This window comes from Caloenas nicobarica, chromosome 1, assembly GCF_036013445.1.
Source record: "Caloenas nicobarica isolate bCalNic1 chromosome 1, bCalNic1.hap1, whole genome shotgun sequence".
Taxonomy (NCBI): Eukaryota; Metazoa; Chordata; class Aves; order Columbiformes; family Columbidae; genus Caloenas; species Caloenas nicobarica.
The window spans coordinates 76,559,158-76,583,472 of record NC_088245.1 but is presented as its reverse complement, the minus strand read 5'-3'; the positions used below and the strand labels follow the sequence as shown (position 1 = coordinate 76,583,472).

The window sequence follows — 24,315 nt, the reverse complement described above, 5'->3', positions numbered from 1 at the left end:
TAAACTAAGGCAATTAAAAACAAAGCTCATACTTAGGGCTGGAGGAAGAAAAATTCCCGTGCGGGTAACAGCGTCAAACAACAGTTTAAAGCCATTTAAGACGTTTTTAACGTAGGTTTGAGAGGACGGGTCCGATTCCCTGGGCTCCGGTGAGCGCTGGGGGCTCCACGTGCTGCAGCCTCAGTTAAATTTCTTGTCGCCTGTCGAGCTTGGCCTCCAACAGGCACAGAGCCTCGACTTTAGCGTGCCCCTGTGAGGGGATACACGCGAAAACTGGTTATTTTTTAATTTTCATGCAGCGATTCACCCCCGGCGCGTCCCGTCCCCCTGTTCCTGGCCGCGCACGCGCGCCTTCCCGGCGGAAGCATCCGGGAAGCGCAGCTTCGCCCCGCCTCTTCCCCCTTTCCCGGCCAATGGGGGCCGGGGCGGGCCTGCCTGTCATGGCCGCCCCCGTGCCGAGGCCTTGAGCAGGAGCGGCCTCCGCCCGCGCAGCCCCGCTGCCGCCGCCATGGGCACCGTGCACGCCCGGGTAAGCGCCGCGCCGCGGGGCAGCGGGGAGGGGCCCGGGCGGATGGGCGGTTCGGCGGCTGCGGCCGGTGCTCGCCCCGGGACTGGCCCGGAGGTCGCCTCGGCGACCTTCGGGCCGGGCCTAGGGCGTTGAGCGGGGACCGGTGGCGCTCCTCCGCGGGTTACAGCGCGGCTCCCCGGGACCCGGACTGGGCCGCTTTGCCTGAGGGGCTCCATGCAGGCCTGGGCGGCGGCACCCGGAGGCTTCGTGCCCAGCGCCGCCGGGGGCGGCCTCACCGGTAACCGCCGTCCTGCCAGCGGCGTGCGCGGGGGGGAAGCGGCGCGGCGCGGCTGAACTGCCGCCGTCCCGGGGCTCGGAGGTTCCTTGTCTTCCCTTCCCGGGCCTTGCCTCTCTCCCTGGCGGCGGCTGGGGTTGACCTTGCGAGGGTGGGCTGGCGAGAGCCAGGCTGCCTAAATCACAGAATCACAGAATGTTAGGGATTGGAAGGGACCTCAAAAGATCACCTAGTCCAATCCCCCTGCCGGAGCACGAACACCCAGGTGAGGTTACACAGGAAGGCGTCCAGGCGGGTTTTGAATGTCTCCAGAGAAGGAGACTCCACAACCCCCCTGGGCAGCCTGTTCCAGTGCTCCATCACCCTTACCATGAAGAAGTTTCTTCTCATATTTAAGTGGAACCTCCTGTGTTCCAGTTTGTATCCACTGCCCCTTGTCCTATCATTGGTTGTCACTGAGAAGAGCCTGGCTCCATCCTTGTGACACTCACACTTTACATATTTATAAACATTGATGAGGTCACCCCTCAGTCTCCTCTTCTCCAGGCTAAAGAGACCCAGCTCCCTCAGCCTTTCCTCATAAGGGAGATGCTCCACTTCCTTAATCATCATCGTTGCTTTGTGCTGGGCTCTCTCAAGCAGTTGCCTGTCCTTCTTGAACTGAGGGGAAGACAGGAAAAAAACCAAACCAACCAACAAATAAACAAACAAAACCCCAAACAAAGCAACCAAAAAACCAAACCAATAAAACAACAACAAAAAAAGAACCCCAGCAAAACCAAAACCAAGCCAAAACCAAAGCAACAACAAAAACACAAATCCAAAGCACAAGGCAAAGAGAACCTGCCCCCTAACTGCAGCGCTCAGGCAGCGAAAAGTGGAGGTTGTAGGTTTGCGCTTCCCAGAAAACAGCTGTGTTGCTTAAAGAGAGTGGTTGTGTCTCACGCTCCTGAAGCACTTGGAAAACCTCAGGAACAGAAGCATAAATCTCCAAACCTGTATGCCGTTGCGTAAAGAGGAAGGTAAAGATTTAAGTGTTTGTTGCGGTAGGACGAGAAGTAGCAGTTGTAATGGCAACAGAAAAAGTGAGTCTTAAACATCAGAAAATAATTTCAAAGAATAAGGGTAAGCAGGTTCTGAAATGCTTTAGGAAGGCGTTGAATTCTCCATGCTTCCAGGTTTCGTTAGGGAGGCATCTCTCAGGATAATTTTAGATAAGCAGTCCCCTCATGAGCATTCTGCTTTATGGAAAGGCGGAAGAGCCGTATGTGACAGGTTATGAGAAAGTCAAGCTATAAGAATATCAGTGTAATGTAGAAAAAGTTAATGGTACTGTTGACTGTAAAGCAGAGGAATCACAGAACAAATCTTAAATTCATTTGGTGAAAAACTTTGTGAATTGGCTTAAACTACCTTCCCCTTAAAACAACCATGGCGAGCCTGCATAGGGCTGTTTAAAACTGTGATGTAGATAATTCAAGTCTGATTAATGACTGACTGACTTCTTTGGGGGCTGAGAATGGTCTGGATGATTCCTCAGGATCCCAGGCAGATTGCCTCTTTTCCGTGGGCCTGTTGAAAACCAGCAGGCTTGTACATAGTGTTTAATTAGACTGAGGAATATATTGCTACAGGGGGCTGTTAAGGCTCCAGAGTATCTAATTACCATGACTAAATTAATTTGAGTCAATTTTTTTTCTTGTATTCTTGGGTTTATATCCTTCTATAGTAAAAAGTGATATACAGTGTTGTGTGGGTGCAGAGTGTTTCACGTTTACCTGAAAATTATCAGGAGTGAGAGAGGATTCTGTCTTCATTGAACTTGATTCTGATACGTAACAGCAATTTACTATTCCAGCAAAACAGCCAGCCTTAAATAATGCAGCCAGTGCTGTATTAGTGACTTAAGACTAAAAGTAGATTTACTGAATTATCCAATCCTGAGCTCTGCTTTTGCAGGCAACCCTCTATTTGCTCCTCCTTGAATCCATTATCTTCTGATAAGTCTTATTTTAGGACTCTTTCAGGTGTAGTAAATAAAGCCATGCTGTGCTGGAAACTGTTTTGATTAAAATGTTCACCTCTGATGGGTGGGGCCTGAGGTTCTTGAGCATAACCTAGAAGGATACTTTTAAAAGAAATATTAATATATAGAAGCATATAAATATATGCAAAGCAAAGTCACATACTGTAAACGCAATTTTTTTCATTGTTCAACATTCACATGCCTCTCCCTCCCCCCCCAAAAAAAAGTAGTGACACCCTGATTTTTTTAAGAAGGTAGAATTTATCTTTAACACAGGAAGCATACCTTAAAAATAAGGTTATTTTTGGAAGAGTGCAGAGTATTTTTGAGAAATCATTCAACACGGAAGCTATTGAGGCTCATTAAAAATTTCAGCAAACAGGTAGGCAAGAAGTGTGCTGGTAATTCCCCTCATTTTAGTTCCTCTCTTTTGTTTTTTCCTCCTTATGATCTGATAAGCAGAGTGTCAAGAACCATAGTTTTTTTCCTTTGAAAAAGGCATAAATCACAAATCTGCGTACCATATTAAATGCTGTTTTCTTTTATGCTTTCAGAGTTTGGAGCCTCTTCCGATGGGTGGGCCAGATTTTGGTGCCCTGGGAGAGGAAGCTGAACTGGTTGAAGTTGAACCTGAGGCCAAGCAGGAAATTCTCGAAAATAAAGATGTAAGTACCTGAACAATGGTACTGATTTTTTTCTTAAGAGAAACGTCTCGACACTTTTGCTTGCTTGTTTTTCCTAAGAGAACTTTCTAAACTGTGGCTTGAGATGTGAAAGAATTAATTTTAGTACAGTGAATTTAATCTGATGTTGTCTAGTTCCAGTTCTTTTTTTTCCCTACTGCAGGAGCTGTTATTAAAATTCAACTTTGAGTTAACAGACCAGTTTCCAGATGCTACTTTCCCCTCTCTCTCATAAGAGATTACTGCTTCTGCAACACTGCTTAGGAGCAAACCAAGCAACTGTCCTTAATCTGCTAGAGAGCAGTATTGGCCAGGTTAGGGTAAACTGCCACCACGTGAATTATGTCACTAATGGAAATATTAACTTCAGCAGAGGATGATAGCTTTTAAAAAAAAAATACATTTCACATGCAAGACCATGTCTGTCTTGGCCCATAATATGTTTAGGCATGGTAGAGGGATGAGATATCGTGCGTTATCTTAGTTTTTATTAATGTTTTCTTTTCCCTTATGCTATTGAGAGTCATCCTAACTAGAAGCTTGATAACAACATTTGGTTTTTATTTAGTTCATTATGTATATATTCTGATAGGGTTTTTTGAAGCAATTTGCAGTAATGCTTGGTTGCTCTTATTCTGCTGTTTTACTCTATGCGAATATGTGAAACATTTGCAGATATTTTTTTTTACACTTACCCCTAAAATTATAATGCACTGAAAATGTTGGAAAAGTAAGGGAAATGCAGTCAGTGTAGTCCATTTGTACCAGCTAACTTAGAGCATGTTGTGGTTTTTACGGTAAAATTATCTCAGATAATTATATAACAAGAGGAATGATTTCAAGAAAATATAAAACCTAATAGCTGTAGTGACCTTAATATGGCATTTTAAACTACAATGCTCCAGTGGTAGTAATAATTTTAATAGTTAAATATTTATGGCTCATAGGTTTGTTTTTCCTTTTAACACTTTGCTTATGTGTAGCTGTTACAAGAAGTAGCTAACTATGACTAACTACCTGTTTTGTCTTACATGTAATATCTCGGTGTGATTTCTGCAGTGACTTAATTGTCAATACAACACGACTAAAATCCCAGCAGCTACAATCCATTACTGCTGCTTCTGCTACGATCAATATAAGCTTTCATATTAAGAGTTCTTTTTCTTTAATTTTCATGGTAGGGGAACAACTTTCCGGAATTGTAGATAGCACTGATTTCTGATAATGTCGATTAGCAGTAATTAGCCTAGAAGTCTTCAGGGTTTTTCACTTGGACAACAATATTTTTTTCTGCATTGGCGATTTTGATAGTCATTATTAGAGGCAAATTCAGTATTTATGTATCTGTTCTGTTTAGGTGGTGGTTCAGCATGTGCACTTCGATGGACTTGGAAGGACCAAAGATGACATTATCATGTATGAAGTTGCTGATGTTTTCAAGGCTAAAAATCTTATTGATGTAAGTATTGCAGCGAGTATCAGACCTACTGTTTAAAAATTCAGGTTATGACTTTCTATCTTTTTTCTGCGTTGGGCTGCTCCCTTCAGACATGCAGCAACTTCATAAAGTTTTGTGACGATTCTGGTCTTGTGCTATAGAAGCCAAACCTAAATGTGTAATACGGACAGATACTGTATGGATCAAAGTGTGAGTTAGGCTGTATATCCTTGCACTTTTAGGTGGTGATTCCTTCTGGAGTGGGGCTGACAGTTAGACCTGTAATGAGTCTAAACAGGTTAGGGTGTTTTGTTTTTTTGCCAAAAGCATGGGCCCTGTAAATAGTTATGTAAGTTTTAAGGACTGAAACCTATTTGAATAATAGGTTTAAGTATTATAACAATTAGCATGCAAACTAACAAAAGGTAGGAATTGAGACGGATGCTCTGGATTTGATTAAATTTCTTTCTTTACAGATTCAAGTGTTAAATTGTGTTTCGAAGGCCCATATATGTGTCTTTGCACACAAAATCTGTGAACGTTGTATGACTTAGCTGCATTTCTACTATTTGATCCTTGTTATTTTTTGGTAACCTGAAAGACTGAGCTAATTATCTTGTCACGTAGGTGATGAGAAAATCGCATGAAGCTCGTGAAAAGTTACTTCATCTAGGAATCTTTAGACAGGTAGAGGTTCTGATTGATACCTGTCAAGGTATGTATTGCCTCATTAATCCTTACCTTTTTTCTCATACACACATAGACATACGCGTGATGTATATTTCCCTGTGTAACAGGTTGGACATTTTTGTGTATATAACATGCTTTCTCATATACCTTTCTATGTTTTAGATGCACATGTAGGTGTGGTATATATATGAATATGTGTCTACATCCATTACCCTTATGAAGAAGATGCATTTCCATGTGTCTGTATATCTGTGTATGTGAATATAAATGTTACTTGTATACATGCAAAAATGAGTGAATTTCCAGCACTAAATTAATTACAGTGCACATCCCTTAATCCAAAGTTTCAGAGGAACACTTGAGGAAAAGCTTGAAAACATGTCCTTTACTTTCATGTATTACACATCACATAACCAACATTATATCAGCACATCCTCGGTGCCTAAGGAAATACTAGTTATTGTATCAGTGCTTATGAGGAAAAATATAGTGTATATGGGGCAGCTGAATGTATGCATTCCCAGGCTTGTGGTTGCTGTTCAAACCTGTTGCTGTTCTCTTCAGCAGAGGAAAGTTGTGTTATTGAGAAGGAAACGCAGTGCAGTCCCACAGGTTGCTGGTGCTGGGACACTGGCCTATTTGCTTCGAGCAGAACTGGGCACCCTTGGCAGCAGCTGTGGTTTGGAACAGCTGCTGTAGCCAGAGAGAGCCCTGTAGGAACTGGGCGGTTTTTTTTTGTTCAGCACTTGGCCACAGTGTGCTGGGAGCTCTGCCCTAGGGACGGCATTCTTCTTGCCGTGTCTGGACCACTTTTCTTGTATTAGAATAATTAGAAATTATTTGCATACATCTTTGTTTTTAGTGGGTAGGTAACAAACAAATGTTACTAGTTCATAATTAAACTGATGTGTTGTTGATTAGAGCTAGTCATGCTTTGGTTGAACGAAATTCTGCGTGCATATCCAAGCAACTTCTTTTTTTCAAGCCATTTTAGTTTGTAATGTAGACTCCTACTATATCATTTAATTAAACCAGTTTTCAAATAATTCAAGTCATCTTCTGTCTGCATTCTTTTAAATAGCTCTTTAGGGATAACATATGTTTGTTTATGTAGGAGATGATGCCCTTCCAAATGGTTTAGATGTAATCTTTGAGGTAACAGAATTGAGAAGACTAACTGGAAGCTATAACACTATGGTTGGCAACAATGAAGGCAGTATGGTATGGATTATTTCAAATAATTATTAATTCCTTTTGATATTCCTCTTACTTTCATGTTCCAAACCTAGCAAGGAATTTGGTGATTAAATAAGTGAGGACTTGATCCAAGGCAAAGTATTTTCTTGATCCAGCTTTACTAAGGCTTTGCCAGACCTTTGTCTCTAGAGAGTCTTTGTATTAGTCAGGCTTTCATTCAGCAAAAGCCTATTTTGAGCTAGGGAAGAATAGTGTAGTGTCCAACTAAGTATGTTAATTTTTTGATTTCCAAAAATCACTTAAATTTTTTCTTGATAATATTTAAGGCGCTTTATCTACTGGAGAGAATAGTAAGTTTGGCATTTAGTTTCTGTGAGGTGTATTTAAAATCATTTTCTTCTCAGTTGAAATGCTTTATGTTTGACTTAGAAATTCTTGTTGGTTTTCGCTGTTTTAATGTTGTAACAGTTACTCTGGGCTGCAAAATGCAAGGTTTTCCAGAACCATATAAACTGCGGAACTTGTTTCAATTAAGAATGCATCACATTAAACTCTTGTGTGAAAAATATTTACCAGTTGACATAAAAAGTAACAGCTGTGCTGTTCTGTTAATGTACGTTTAACAGAAGTGCTGGTGTAAGTAGATGATGCTTTCAGGTGCTCATTCCTGCACCCATTCTGCCTTCTCATGGGCACAGTACAACTCTGCGTGCCGCTGGTAGATAAGCCAGATCAAGGGAATCATCCTTTTCTTCTTAGGAATATTTTTAACCTGGATAAGATACTGCATGACTCAGGCGATGGTGTTTTGCGAGTTGAGGAAAAACAGGAACTCAGTGAGTTGAGAGCTGCTTATGTGGCCTTGCTGGTGAGAGCAATGTCCAGGGTGTTGTGGCCTGAATGAAATCAGTGCAGAATCCTACTTATGTGTTCTACTGCATTTGGAAACAATCTGAAAGTTACTTGGATTTCTCTTTTTGTATTCAGCTTCCCCTTCTATTTGATTTTAATTTCTTACAGAGAAGTAAAACATTTGAGTGATATGAAAGCATGACTCGTATACACTGGTCTAGGCAGCAGAGATCATGGTTCTTCAAGAGTTTAATAGATTTGACATTTATTCTAATCCCTTAAATTCATCTGAAGCCTATAGATATAATATTTCATAATAATAGCCCTTTCTGGTTAGTTGGATAATTGCATATTAGCCGTCATCACAAAGTTCAGGTGACTGATTTGCTTCCAGTGCCTGTTAGACAAAGGCAATCAGGTTTTGGTAGCTTTTTAACATTCTTTTAAAATAGAACACACAACAGGAGAACAGTCCTATTAGTGTCTGTGCTTGGAGGAAGCCTGCTTCTTCCTTGCTGCCAAAGGGCCAAGAGTTGCCAAAGGGACACAAGGAATTTGTCAGAACAGGCAAAAGTGTTTAACTGTCGTTTCTGGAGAATTGTAATGGTATGTTGTACTGCCATCAGGACTGATTGCAAAATTATCTTGTTTCTCAGAACAAAAATAGAAGGGAGTAGCTCTGTATGGATAATTTTCCCTACCTGGCTGGAAAATCTGCATTTGCAGAGCAGTTGCTTATTATGCCAAAGACTTAATTCTCCCAGGCTTTGAGACCGGCTGGGAGATTTTGCTTGAAATAATAGCAGTACTAATTATAGTAGGTTTAAGTCAGCAGCTACTGCACAGCACTAGAAATTGGGTGATTAACTGTAACTTGTGCTATTGTGATGGCTTTTGCTGCCAGAGCAAAGAGAAGCTTAATTTACAAGAAAAACAGATTTAGTTACAACTATTTTTTAATATCTTCATTTCTCATTCTCTGGGTGAGGTATGCTTGTCTTCAAAATACGATTAAGATGCAAGATAGCAAACTATATGAACTTGGTTTTTTATTATTATTTTTTAATTATTTTCCATAGGTACTTGGGCTCAAGTTCCCAAATCTCTTTGGACGTGCAGAAAAGGTAACCTTCCAGTTCTCCTATGGAACAAAGGAAACTTCATATGGCCTGTCATTCTTCAAGCCACAGCCTGGAAACTTTGAAAGAAAGTAGGGGATGCATTTTTGAGTACTTTCTTTGTTTTTTTAAGTGAAGACATATAAAACAATTAGTAAGATCTTTCTTTGAGTAATGATTACATTTTTCCTTTGAGAGTCTGTTAATAATGTAGCAGAGCTGGTTTCTTAAGTTTTTGTGATAATTTAAAATTCCACCTACTGAAATAGTTTCACTTTCAAACCTACCAGTAATATCCTGTTTCAGTTTTTCAGTTAACCTCTATAAAGTAACTGGGCAGTTCCCTTGGAGCTCTCTTCGTGAAACTGACAGAGGAATATCAACAGAACTCAATGTAAGTGTAGCACAAGTGTTTGTGGAACGTGCTTCATCTACATTTAATTCAGGTCACAGCTGGCTTTCACAAATACTTGTTTTACTTTTTTAATGATTGAAACACTTGTGCACAGGGCTAACTTGTCATTATTTGAAAGAGATCAACAATTTTAAAATGACTGAGGTAATAAATCTTAGTCTTTTTCTTATAATTCAATCTTATTTTGTCTATATAAAAATACCAATATGTTTTTCTCCACATTGTTAATGTTTCAAGTATCATTTCAGAGAGACAGCTGATTGCCTAGCTCACTGTATCAGCCCAGTTCAAGATATTTTTTTGTTTGGGATGGATTAAGTAGTGTGCACCTACTTGGCGAAACTGTCAACTGGAGCCAAATTAGCATTAGTCTGAAATGAAAAAGGGTTTCTCTCTGGTCCAAGAAGTTTGGAAAGAAAAAGCGTAGACTCATGATTAAATAAACTTTAGAGAGAAAGATTTTTCAGGGAAATGTTTACTTTAATTTGTATCAAGAATTGTTAACGTCATACCAAATCCTTATTTGCAGTTTCCAATCTGGAAGACTAATCACACACTGAAGTGGGAAGGTGTGTGGAGAGAGCTTGGCTGCCTCGCTAGAACAGCATCCTTTTCTGTTCGAGAAGAAAGTGGACACTCTCTTAAATCTTCTCTCTCTGTAAGGCTTTTTCCTGATAATTTTTTTAAACATTATTTTGAGTAATCTAATACTTATGAATGATACCAAAGGAGCTTTTTGTCTTAGTAGGTAGCGTGTTTTATTTCAGACATCTTGTGCCTTGTTTGGTTGTTCACACAGAGTCATCCAGGAAGTCCAAAGAGTAGTTGACTGTTGCGTAGTCTGGCTTGTTCTTTCTGCTGGGCCTCCCTCCATGTCATGTGCCATCTCTTTTTGCAGAATTGTCTTGGTTAGTAGATGACAGCATCAGTGAATTTCCTCATCCTACAGTTGCTGTGCCATTTCTAAATATTATTTCCTATAGCAGTCTTTAATTATTTGTCATTTTTAACTTGTAGTTTACAAATTGTAGATCAACTATTTGCCATTTACTGTCACAAAATTGGCTATTTACACTGCGTCATTATTGCTGTTATATTTCTGGTGCATACCATGGCCAAAAGATATAAATGTATTGATTTCATGTGGCCTCTAAATTTGGAACTGAGTTAGTCTTGTAGGTATATTGTTCCCAAATCCACGAAGCTATGCTAGCCTTAGCTGGAGCTGTGGTTGTCTTCCACAGTTTGCACCATTTCTGAAGGAAAAGAATAGTGTCACTCTATGGTATTACACAGATACAAAACCTAAAAATAATTTTTCGATTCTTTTCAGCATGCCATGGTAATTGATTCCCGAAACTCCTCAATCTTGCCAAGACGAGGTGCTTTGCTGAAAATTAATCAGGTAGTATTAAATCACTTGTACTGTTATTGAATTTTATCTCTTAAGTGTGTTTAAGTGTTAATTTATCTAATTAATGTTCTTATTAAAAATGTCTACAGTTAGAAATTCATGGTAAATTGACTAGGATACAGTAATGACCAGTATTTACTTTTTATCTTTACAGTGTGTGCCTTTTAAATTTACAAAACCTTTTTTATGGTGGCAAATTTTCATTCATATACTGTTGTTCAAACAGCACAGCCATTTTATCTTGCCATTAGCATTAAATTATTTATTAGCTGAGATACTTTATCCCTGATGGTATTTAAACTTTACAGTAGGTATTAGTCCTTGTTTTCTAACACTATAACACAGAACTACCACACTGTGGTCCTGTTGCTGTTTACAAAGTTTATAAGCCTTAAAAATGAAAGACTGGGTAAAAATAACTCTCAAAGGCATATGCATGTATCGTTTTGGCACAGAAAATTGTTTTCACTCTAGTTACTTTCAGAGCTTTTAGAAAAGCTGGCTTTTCTGCTCTATGGGTTAATGCTTCAGAAGCAGATTGCTTTGAAGTGCCATTGGAACTAGAAGTGCTGCTGTTCTTTAGCAGCAGTGAACTATTTTGTTTCTGAGTGAGAAAGGTGGTTACAATTCAGGGTTTAGTTAACATAGCATTTGTTAGATGCCTGCTCTAACACTGATTTCAGTCACTTCACTTGTTATTTTCAACTAGAATTGGTGTAACGCAACTGACTGTTTGGTTCTTCAGCCCTGCTTTAGTACATATGAAATCTTCTCAAGTCTAGGTAAATACAGTAAGAGTTTTGATTTCAGATGCTGAATTTTCCAGGTGTCATTTACAAAATGGCTTTGAAAGTGATAGCTTGGTTTAATATTTGGAGGAGAAAAATTCACCTTATTGTCCTGAGGGTCATGTGTGGTTTTTCATTGATCCCAAATTCAGTTGTCTCTCCATATTAGTGCATTTTTATTTCTGGTGCAGAAAACACTGCTTTTGCTGATGCAGACATGATGACCTTTTAGAGAGAAGAAACATGTAATATCTGTTACAACTTTCGTAATCTTATGTCTTTGCAGGAGCTGGCTGGCTATACAGGTGGAGACGTGAGCTTTCTAAAAGAGGATTTTGAATTTCAGTTGAATAAGCAACTTATCTGGGATTCGGTAATTGTTTTAAAGATATTTTAGTAATTGATCTGAGTAATCAAGTGAGATTATTGAATCTGTGTCTTATGATGGTTGTTCACTATGGATAAGAAAAAGGTCACGGAAGTGAAAGATGGCTGGTGTAAAGATCTTGAATTGTTTTTTGGAAGTAAATACTCTAACTTGATGTTCCTGCCTTGTACTGTCACTTGAGAAGTGGGCATTTTGGAAGGAATGACTTGTTCGATGGTTAACTATATGAACGGTTTTCCTTTCAGAACTAATGTTAGGCCTGTCTGTTCTTTGTGATCTTTCTTAAAAGTGATTTTCCCAAAACTTATTACAGCCTTTGTTCTGTCACTTTCACCTGGTTCTGAACATTCTGCCTAATCTTGGTGCAGTTTTCTTTTGTCATTGTAAATTATGAATGTATGATTACTCATTTTGTTATCATAGCATATAATTATTTCTTCTGTGTAAAATTGTTGAGCAAGAATGGGAAGGCTGATTTCACTACAACACTAAGCTTGCACTGCAACATTTCGAACTTCTTCATATTTGTGCACAATGAAGAATGAGAGTTCCACTAAGAAAGACACATGGTAGTGTGACATGTTTATGAGACCCCAGTATGGTCACCATGTAGGCAGAGCACATGGTTTTGTGGTGTGATGTCTACATTCGTACTTTGGTTTGGAGTGTGTGGTTTTGAAGCCAATTTCTGTATCATCATCACTCGGTTTGGCTGGCAGAGCAGTTCTTGTGTATCCCCACCGTATTTCCTTCAGAGGAAATGACACTGGATAGCTCCATGTTTAATGTACTCCAGCTTCTTAAGAGAACATAGAGGTCTTAAGTTTCAGGCATTTTTAACAGCATAGAGCTAGTATTAGGTGGAAATAGGTGTTTTTCTGCTTAGTGAAATAAGAATTTAACTATATACTATAAATATTTCTGTCTGTATTTAGAAATAAATTCTTTTACCACACGGAGATTGTGCAGTAAGTTCTTGTATCATAGATCAATGGGGAATTAAACAGCAACTTCCGTTATGAAGAATTAAAAATCAGAGGTTACAATAATTTGTATCCCAACATACTAAACCAAACCAAGAGTTGAGAAGATCTCTGCCCCTTTAAAGCTTTTTAAAAAGTATTGGAACAACGAAGAAATTCTAGGGGGCTGGAATAATGTTAGCATTATGCCAACAGTACGACTGAAAAGCTCCAAGCTACTTCTGTAGTGCAGATACTAATCAGCTGATTCTGTAAGGATCTGTCACTCTGCTGTTTCATACTTTGATTCTTAGGTGACTTGGTAGAATGAAGTTCTTGACTTAGACCAATGAGGCCAACACAGAAGGGCATTTTAAGGCTACCCTGTTCTTATTATACCATTATATTTGCACATTCTGTGTGATGGAGGAAAAGGCATTGCCTGATGAGTGCACTTCTAGTCATCTCACATTGATTCACTGACCTTCAGCTGAGAAAGACAGCGTGAAGTAATGTAATGGCTTTGCAAAGAGGACTTTGCTCTTTCCTGTGACTGCTAGTATGCCTCCACTGGGAATGAAAGTGAAGCATAGCTTATCGTACGGTGCACATAATTTTATGTGATTCATTGTTTGTGAGTGCAGGTAGGCTTGTGTGCAACTGGTTTTTGCACATTGTGTGTTGTGTAACCAGATACTATGTGTGCAATGAGTTCACGTCTGATCATGGCAGGGGAGGCATCTGGGGACTCTCGGGGCAGAAGGCAGCAGGAGTGTGCTGTAAAACTAGAGAAGATACCCAACACCTGTGGCTTTGGTATTGACAATAGATCTCACCATCTGGCAATAGCACTTGACACACAAGCAGCAGGCAAATCATTAAATGTATTTATTATAGTGGTTTGGCTCCCAAGAATTACTATATAGATAAGCAGTAATTATATAAGTGTATTTGATGTCAATATAGTGAGTTGCAGAATGTGGTTTCATTCAATTATAAGGCTGATTTACAGACAGGTAATAATTGTGCATTTTTGGTAGCTATTTTCTGGACTTAGCCTCCTATGGGTTTAAAATTGCCGGGAGTCATTTCTGTCAGCAGTGTTGTCTTATTTCAAAACATGAAAATTCATAAGAAAATAGGAGCTGGGTGAGTGTTCCCTTTAGCTGTTGTGGAAGTGGCACTTGGTTCAAATATGCTGTATTGACTTTTTCAAGACGTAGCACTGCATGAAAGAAAGAGGGCAGCAATGATCAAGTTTCTTGAAAATACCATTATTGATGGTGTGATATCCAAGTATACACTGTGAGAACCTATAACTTTCTGTCAAACTAAGGAGGGCTCTGCTTGTTACTGAGCAATGAATTTTTACTAATACTGTTTTTAGGGAAATTAAGTAATATATATTAATAAACACCTTCTTTTTCTCTCCAAAGGTTTTTTCAGCGTCACTTTGGGGTGGAATGCTAGTACCTATTGGAGACAAGCCATCCAGTATAGCTGATAGGCAAGTTTTTTAAATGTTTCCTAATTTTTTTTCAGCCAACCCAGGTAATGTATAAAGAACATCCTATAGTAGAAGAGAGAAGCAGTAGTAGCTCTGGTTCTGAGGAGAATCAAATAAGTTTCCAGTTAGGTTTAATTGAATGTTAATGCTCAAGCCACACTTTCTGTTTTTTATTTTCTTATTAGGGTAGTATAAACTTTTAATTTGCTATACAGTAGCTCTGCCTGCCAATATTTCTGGTTGCAAAATGGTATTTATCATCTGCAAAATTTTGTATCAGGCATAGGTAACACTGTAGGTATTTTTAGAAGTACAGTCATATTGTAACTATGTCGGCTCTTAAGGCAATTTTGCCCATTACGACCTGTGTTTAAAGATCACTAGCAGAAGCCATTTAGGCTAAAATTTATTTACAATAAATACCAAGTGTCAGCCACAGTATTTCTGTCAAAATTATTACAACAGACAGAATCAGACAGTGTTCTGATTCTTCTTAAGTGCTGGGAACCTTTGATTTTGATCTTTGTAAGTGATAGAAGACTGGTTGGGGTGGTTTTTTTTAATACTTCCATTTGTTTTGAATTTTTGCCAAACACATCAGGATTTAGATATAATTTCGTGGTTTTCTTTAAATACATTGTACTAAACCTGTTACAAAGTTACCTGTAACTCTGAAAAGCAGTATTAGAAGTATGGCTAAGTATTTTCAAATATGTCCTTGAAGTGAAGCGTTAAATTAAATTGACTGTATTCACTAGGTTTTACCTTGGTGGACCAACAAGCGTGCGTGGATTCAGTATGTACAGCATTGGACCCCAGAGTGAAGGTCTGAAACTTTGAAATCCTACTCCTCTGACAATACTGTAAATATTAGTGTGTAACAAAGAATCAGATTCTGTCCTTAAGCTTTGCATAGCTTAAAAATAATTGCACTCATTCTGCACTTTGAGAAGTGTTATGTCTTTGATCTGTTACTGTATATTAGTTCACAATGGAATGAAGCCTGGCAGTTCGTAGTTCAGCCATAAGCTACTTTGGTAAACCCAGTGTGTGTTCAGACTTGCATATTTCCAGCATGTCACTTGAATTAGTAAGCAACAACAGTCACATTAAATCTCTATTTGGTACAGCAGATGTTCAGGTAGCTGAGGGGAAAGGTAATCTGATCAATAAAGGCACTTGGAGAGCCAGAACCTTCCTCAGTCCTATTCTTTACTCTGCTGCTGACTTGCTGTTATCAGCGGATTCAGTATTCAGTATATTTTAAAGCTAATTGTTTAATTTTTAAAACTAAGGCAAGTATTTCAGAGGTGTTCAGAGGGTAGTCTCTGCTGAACCACAAGTAGGTGCATACCTCAGGCTTGTTTGGGTGAGGGAATGAAGAAAAAGGGCAATTCACTTGTAAGGTTTAAAGAATTGTGTAGGTGCTAATTTTTTACTTGATAGTGGTGAGGTTGGAGAGAGGTAGAAGCAAGTGGCAAGAGCTGTAAAAGAGGTAGCAGTGCAATATAAAACCATTTAAGGATGTGTTCTTGGTTTTTTAATATATACCACAGTAAATGCTTTTATTCCAACATTTTCCCTAAATAGGTGATTACTTGGGAGGAGAAGCCTACTGGGCTGGAGGCTTGCATCTCTACACCCCTCTCCCTTTTCGGCCAGGCCGGGGAGGGTTCGGAGACCTTTTCCGAACACATTTCTTCCTTAATGCTGGAAACCTCTGCAATCTTGACTATGGTAAGACTCAATAGAATTGTATGTAACAAAACCTGCTTCTCTCTATATATAAAGGCAAAAAGAAGAGAGCTATTAGGTGTCTGTTTACTCGGAAGCAGTTTGATTACTGTGTATATCTTGGTGCCTGTCAAAAAGCTGCTGCTATTAACTTACGTATTTGACAGATTGCCAGTAATTGTTTTTAGCTCTCTACATAAATTCTAGCACAATTTGTAGGAAAGAGAGCTAGGATGGTAACAGTAGTATCTGTGAATTTGTGATGTTTGCAGACCAGTGAGGTAATTGATTTACACCTGCTATACACCAATCTAAAGGGAGATTGGAAGATGATATTTTAGTGGGATTGTAATGTATTCTGGGATGAACTAAATAAAAAGTGATCATGAGGGTGTGGTAACTGATAGTTTGGTTTTTGTTGTTGGTTTGGTTGGTTGGTTTTTTTTAGTTCCACCCCCAACTTTTTTCAAAATTTTAGAGTATTACTGTACAATTTTTCATTATCAGTTCAATCAATTTGGGGATGTAGTGATACTTGATGTCTGCCTCTCTTGATGGAAGAGAGATGGCATTCATACAGGAGGGAAACATTTTGTGCACAACTGAAAAGCAGATGAATCAGTTTTAACAGAGGCCCAGTCAAGACTTCTAGTTAGGTCTTTAGTACTCATTTCCAGGTTCATGCAAGTAGGTACCCTATGGAGGGAAAGGAAGATCAACCAGCAATCCAACTAGAATCGTAGAAGTTTGTAGTTCGAGTACAAGGTACTTGGTTGGCATTTATGGGAGCTGTGGGTAGTAAATAAACGTTGAATCTGCAGAGGGTACTCCAAGTAGTCTGTCTTCTAGCTCTGAAAATCCAGGTAGCCTTGACAACCTTTGACCACCTTGACTTTAATTCTTGTTCTTCTGCCCCTTTGCTTTCAGGTGAGGGTCCCAGAGCTCACCTGCAGAGGCTGGCAGAGTATATCCGATGGTCTTACGGTGCCGGAATAGTGCTCCGACTTGGAAACATTGCTAGATTAGAACTTAACTACTGTTTCCCCATGGGAGTGCAGTCTGGTGACAGGTTGGTTTTAAAGGTTACTGTATTTCTATCTGGTTTTGGCAGAGAAAATCGCCACCTTTTAATTTTGTTTATTCTATACCAATTTAGCTTTTTTTCAGCACTTGATGCTCTTCTTTCAGCTTGCTATATTTGTGTTGGTTTAAGACTTTGTATCTCAAATTTCAAAGTTCATTGAACTTGAGATCATCTGTTGAAATGTATGAATAGCTGTGTAGCACGTTTTATTTCTTTAGGGGAAATGATCACTTAAACACCTCATGGGATTTTCTTAAGCCTTCCAAAACCAAATTGTTGGATAAATAATGAGTTTAATGCCTTTGCTTGAAAATGAAAACAAGTTTAACTATAGACAAAGAGGAAAGGAGAACGAATTAATTTGTTAGCAACCAATTATCCTACATCAAGCAAATATTATAGTACACAATAAAAAAGCTTCAGGGAGCCTGTTCTTGCCTGTGAATACTGTGTGACATACTCTGTATTTCATACAGGAGTTGGATTATGTTTCTACTTGTCATTCATGTGAATGAATAATAGCAATTTGAAAATTCTGGGCTTTATTTTGCAAATGTAAATACTCCATATGTATGACAGATTGGCAGAGCATTTATTTTAAAAAGCCTTTGTCAGCTAAAATTTGAATTGTAACCTTCCAAAGATTGAAAACCTTGGGAATTTGGGAGTAGAGAGAATTGATTCTAATTTCATCAGTACCTTATATATCACTTACATTGTTCATTATTTGTTTCTTTTCAGGATATGTGATGGTGTTCAGTTTGGAGCAGGAATCAGATTTCTATAATACAGAAACCTTTTACATCACTATATGAAATTGTGCTCTGTAATTGAAATCAAGACTATAATATAGCTTGATACAGTTTAACTTTTTTCTTGAATATATGCATCTGAGTGATTTACCTCTCAGATTCCACCAGAAACTACATTAAAAAAATATGCTCTAAAGGTTCATTGTACTTCTGATTCTTATCAAAGATGGGAGGATTTTTGTAAGATTCTAGCTATTTTAACTTACAGGTTTTAGTTATTAATTATTATTATTAATAATATTAGAGATTTGTGTCAGAAATTGACTGTTGGATACAGTTCACATTATTATAGTAGCCATTGGCCTGCACAGCCTTTGCTCTTCCAACCACAAGTCTCAGAAGTGTTGAGATGACCAACTGTGAGTATGACTGGAGTAGAAATTAAGGGGGAACAGTTCTTCTCCATCAACTTCTGTGAGCAAATGACCCTGAAAAAATTCTGTTATGCATCAAAAATTATTTTATCCAAATAATGTTTGTACGTGAATGGTGCGGTTTAGCCCCAGCCGGCAACTAGGACCATGCAGCCGCTCGCTCACCCCCTACACACGCACAAGTGGGACAGGAGTAGAGAAACAAAAGGGGAGGGAAAAACTCATGGGTTGAGCTAAGAACAGTTTAATTAAAGACAGCAAAGGAAGAGAAAATAATAATAATGATTATATATATATATAATGATTATATATATATGCACTACTACTAATAAAATAAGTGATAAACGATGCGATTGCTCATGAACACCGGTCCTGTACAGCTGATCCTGGAAGAGCGGAGATCTGAGCAGCAGTTCATGCTTGAACACGACCACACCAACAGCTGATCCCAGAAGAGAAAACGCTCTGATCCCACAAAAAGGCAAAAACGCAGAGCTGGAAAAGTCAGCTCCAGTTCTATATGGAGCATGATGCAGATCAAGAATATGGCCAACCTGGATGTCAGTCTAGGTGTTCTGTTTCTAGGTGCACCTGCAGCTGCAAAGTTGAAAAAATCCTTGGTCTTCTTGGCAACAGCCAAAACATCAGTGAGTTCTCACGTTCTTTTTGTACCAACTCCAAAATATAGCCTAGCTACTGGAAAGAAAAAATAACTCTGTCCCATGGGAAGTTCAGTGTGCTATCACATTATTCTCATACTAAATCCAAAACAAAAGACTGTGCTAGCTACCAAAAAAAAAATAATATAACTACTATGAAGAAAATTAACTCAACCCCAGCAAAATCAGCACAGTGAACCAAAATGTTCTGTTTCTAATATATTTCACTGTTGTAAAATCATTAAATGCCTTCTACAATCTGAATTGCTTACTGTAATAGTTCAAAACAGCTGTTCAGCACAGTAAATACTAAAATTCAAAAATAACTTTGAAAGGTTCAAGGGTCTCATCTCTGAGGCAGTTATGAGTGTTTTAATGCTCTCAGGAAAGCCAGTGATTTGGGTCTTGCAAACAGATCTTTTTGTAGCAGTTGCAAAAGGGGATGTCCAGATGTGGTCATATGATACTGTTTGTTCTTGTGTGAGAGGCCTCTTGACCGACTTCTTCAGATGCTGATTTCACTTAAAAGCAGCCTCCTGCTTTATCACTTGGCGTATATTCCAGTTTTTATAAGGTTGGACTAAGTCACTTGTTTAGTCCTAAAAACTGGGTTACATATTAAATTTTTATATATGCATCAATCTTGAGTTGTCATCCTAAGAGAATCTGAACCTAGAATCCATTTTCCCTGCATCTAAATTTGCACTTTTTGTTATTAGGTGTTGGCAAAATTAAAATCACAATACAAAGAAGATTCTGGGAGAGTAGAATGGAAATAGACAAGCTATTATACTCCTGTTTTTTTCCACTCAGCTAAAGACACAGGTTTGGACATACTGACAAGCTGCTCAACTTTGCTGAATGCTGCCAGGACTCCCATGAAGTCTTGTCCCCAGTCAGGTTAGCACTGAAGTTCCACTCTCTTTAAAGAAAGAGACCAGTTTTATACATTGCTTTGGCATTGGTATATATTGCCGTTGCTGTTATACAGTGACTAAATCTGTTTATAACTCACTTTCCAAAATATGAAGGCTAAAAACTGATCCCTCTTGGTTTTGCAGAGCTCTGCTTGACTAAACATCCTTCCCTTTTTATAAAGTTGCAGCAACAGGCTCACAGATGTTCAAAAGAGAAAATTGTGTGAATGACAGAGGTCAGGTCTGTTTCAAATACCAAAATCTAATATAAGGAACCTTTTTCAGTGTGTATATCTGACAACTGCTGTAGCAAAGATATATTTAACAAAGCATTTCTGATGATTTCTTGTTGTTAGGAGATAAAACATGACACTATGTTAAGAATGTCAACAAATGTTACTATTTTATCTCCAGCGCTATCTACATTTTGACATGTACAAATATTTTTAATGGGAATGCTTAGATACCTAATACTGTTAGGATTCTCTCCTAGGACTTCAAAGTTTATTTTGGTCCTTTTGATAATATTAGATGTAGTCTGATGCCTTAAAAACTCCATTTTGTGCACGTTGTTTCTTACTAAAGGCTGCTCAAGTGTACTTTTGTATTACGTGAGAGTGCCCTAAGCAGGTCATTTTAGAGGGCATAGTAGCCTTCCTGAGTTCAGCAGGCTTACAGAAATAGCCTCAGCCTGCACACCAAGAAGCAGATAGTCCACAATTAAGTTTGGAAAGAACTGTGATCTATATGAGAAATAAGGGATGAATGGGAGAAACTTTGCTGAAGGCTGAAGAGGCCTTTCAGGTGCATCCGCTGACAGACGATGCTGTAGCACATACTATAGAATTATCCAGTAAGGATAAAGGGAGAAAAATCACATTACATGAGCCTTTACCTGGGTCACTGTTTCCCCACCTGTATTGCAGTACATCGAAAGATAACATTTTCTTACAGCATATGAACAAGCGCGCAAAAACTATCATGGTACATAAAGTATTCCTGCATTCCTCCGGAAGCAACATCTGGATTACAGTTACTTCTATAGAATATTGATATGATTAATATATTCCCATTTAAAATTCATTACAGAGGCTCTAATAATTAGGGTGGATAAGACAGAAATCAGAATCCCAGCAGAAGCTGCTGTAGTACTGAGCAGATGCAGTAGCAGAACAGCTCTGGACAGATCTGAATTCTTGGCTGATTGCATTTCTGGCCAGAGTTTGTCTGTGCAATGATAAAAGGCGTAAGGAAGGCTTGCAGTTAATGCAAAAGCGTGGTATTTGCTTAAATGGATAGGTCTGGATATCATTTTACCCATGGAGAACTCAGGATGCTCTTGTTTTTACAGCCATGCCTGCTCCTTGGGATGGGGAGATGATGATAAATGCCTCCAAATGGCATACCTGGAACTTGACCGCCCACATGCTTGTGGACTCCTTAATTTTATCTGAACAGTGCTGAGGTTGCAAATACTGTCTGAAGCAGAGTTTCTTCAGCTGTGTTGCTACGTTACTGCTTACAGTCCTTTCTAGGGGCTTAAAGAGGCCTGGGGAGGAGAGGAGGGCTTTTGGGGACAAGGGCTCTTACAGTCTTGTTGCTGTATTGGAGACACCTCTGAGCCAGTGAGAACAACGCAGTAATCGCTCAGAAACAGGGCTAATACTTGCATTACCAACTGTAAGACAGTTAACTGACTTTTTGGAGCTGTTCCACCTACGTAAGAAACCTGAAAATGCTCTTTCTTTTTGGGACATCTGGTGATATTAGATAGTGCTCATTAGTAAGCTGCTCAGGAGCTTTGGGGGAACGTGGAAGAGGAAATGAGAAGGTTGTTAGAACGTAGGGGGCAGGTTTGCTGCCATCTTGTTAAAAGCATAACTGTGTTTTATTTAAAAATAGACCATAATGCTGACTTCTGAATAATTTGAAAGCGTACTTCAACATAAGTACGTTTGCTGTTGCTCTGTCTTTTTTAATACAGGTCTGTATCTGCTGCCAATGGAAATCTGCAGAGATGCAGCAACTAATGTTTGATTATACTACTGTTCCAAAATACCTGTTGGTTTTGTCAAAATTGCTGTCCACGTTGTGCCCTTTGAAGGAAGCATTCAGGGTCTTCCTCTCACATGTGCGATAAAATGTACAGACCTACAGAGAAGTGAGCAGGGGTCAGGTTGGCTTTGCCTTCTCTGGGGTGTGTGAGCAGTTACTCAAATTAAAAAGTATAAATTTTTACTGTGATGTTACAGAGAAAAAGAACTACTCCTTCATGGGAATATTAAGGAGTTGGTCAGAAGTCTGGGAGATTATCCTGAACTTTGTATGGGATAACATAAGAAAATAATCCTAAAATTATAGAATTTGAGTGTATAGGATTGTAGGTTTGTTGTACCGTTCTTGTCTTTAGAAGGGCTGGATCCTGGCAGCTACAGCAGTGGTGATCCTTTTCAGAAGGGCTTTTACACAGTTTCTCCACCATGGAAAGGTTTTTGAAATAGTGTAATTGAAGACATGTTTGATGACAGCAGTGCTAAATCGCTGTTAGCAACTGCAGTGCTCTTAGATGATTTAAACTTAATTGGGACAAGACTTTATGCTGGATGTATTCTGTGCAAGCTGGAGCATTTGGCATTCTTCCATCGTTAAGTAAAAAATGCAGCCTGGTCTGCAGCTGGTAGAGCCAACGTCTGCACAGAATAAATGGTATTTTTTAAAGTTTTTCAGTTAAATAGAATATATAATATAAATTATTCTGAAGCAAATCAGTAGCATCAGGTAAGTGGTACATTTCTACCTCAGTATTCGATAAGTAATATTATTTAAAACAAAACACTAACCCCCCCCAACACATTTTCACTCATTTGGTAGACCAGGAAGAAAAATCAACTGTAACAATGTCTTGTGGCAAGAAGGTATCTATCATCTTAGAAAAATCAGTAAAGGTATTATTAGAATAGAATAGGACTGTATGTAATGATTTTCTAGTTTAAAAAGTGGGTTGTTTTGCTTTGCTGCAATATGTGAAGAAGAGACCATGCATTCAACGTCACCATTATTTTGTGATGCATCTAATTACAGTTATTCCATGAAGTCTAAATTTTGAATACAGGAAAAATGCTCTAAGGCTAAAGTAGAGGAAACAGAAAATCTTTATAAAAAAGAAGGCGAGCAATATCAAAAGGAGCAAATGTGAATTCAGACTTATAAATGTTCAGCTAAATATTAAAGCTAACAGTTTGGGGCTGAAATTAAAACAGATTTTGAACTAGTTTCAGTCTTTCCGGTGTAATTCTCTATTTCTGAGAAGACATGCTTATGCTCTGATAAGTTTCTTAATGAGCATACACTCACAGGAGTCTCATGCCTGATGAGAGGTGGGATACCAGAGAGAATTTTCTGGGATGGAGGGTGCTGGTATGGAAGGTTTAAAGGAACAACGCAGCTGGCCACCTTCAGACTTGTCTTTAGACAGAATACGCACTTCAAACCGAAGGCCACTCAACTCGTGCGGCAGCAGCTGTGTCACTTTCAATGGCCATCAGCCAGTTAAAGTACTAAAAGACTACCACACATTTGATGAAAGTACTGATTCAAGCTCTTCATTTCCTATTTTGAAGAGCACTGTTTGTTTGAACCACCGTGATGTGGCTCAGAATGACTCCAGGTTTTGTTTTGGTTTTTTTGAAGTGTAATTTTACTTTCTTTTGCCATAGGCTCCCTCTTCTTCTCTCAAACAACCCAGCCTCCTCCTACTTTGCGATAGGCCGACATACTTTTTCTACTTAGGCTACAAATTTCTTGTAAGCATTTCTTTATAAATACTTAGGACATCAAAGTCAGAGGTGAATGGATCTATCTATGTGGTTTTATTTCAATTATTAAAGGATACTCGCTTGTAAGTCATTACAGATTGAGTGCTGTACTTCAGTCAGTGAAGTTTTATATGCTGTTTGGACTGTGTGTATAACTTGTGAACCAATTTCTGTGTGTTCTTGCTTGAAAATTGTACTCATGGATTTTCTGATTACAATTTCATAAAAAATTCAGGTATGAAGATTGATTTTCTTTTTTTCCACAGAGGCTGGATAAAATACTTTTTCTACGCTGGCTTAAGGCTAAATGTAATCTAAGACTTCGGTATGAATTTTATGAAATGAAAACACCCACTCTGCTAGTCCTGTTGCAGATCAACATCTATGTGTGCTTTAGTGTTACTAGTGTTTTTCATATGGATTCAGGTTATTTTTGATGCATTTAAAATGGTGCTTTCAATTTGTAAAGTCGCTCATTTGGCTTGTGCCAGCAGAATGCAGTTGATGTACTTGCTAATTATTTAATTTTGCAAAAATGTATAATAACCTTAAATGAAATGGGCAATTTAACCAATTAAAGTCTTTCCGTGTACTACTTCAGCATAATTAAAGCTATTCCTTTACTTATTTATTCATTTA

General features: G+C 38.7%; 1 protein-coding gene across 1 annotated transcript; it reads left to right on the top strand.

The window, feature by feature from the left end:
* The first annotated feature begins 413 nt into the window (after positions 1-413).
* On the top strand, positions 414-24,263 carry SAMM50 (SAMM50 sorting and assembly machinery component). Its single transcript, XM_065637925.1, has 15 exons — positions 414-529; positions 3,384-3,494; positions 4,870-4,971; positions 5,578-5,665; positions 6,755-6,861; positions 8,769-8,899; positions 9,114-9,201; positions 9,752-9,880; positions 10,556-10,627; positions 11,711-11,797; positions 14,211-14,281; positions 15,040-15,107; positions 15,872-16,018; positions 16,943-17,084; positions 17,841-24,263. Exons 1-15 carry the CDS (start codon positions 509-511, stop codon positions 17,884-17,886), a joined length of 1,410 nt encoding a protein of 469 aa, XP_065493997.1. The 5' UTR covers positions 414-508; the 3' UTR covers positions 17,887-24,263.
* Positions 24,264-24,315: the final 52 nt, after the last annotated feature.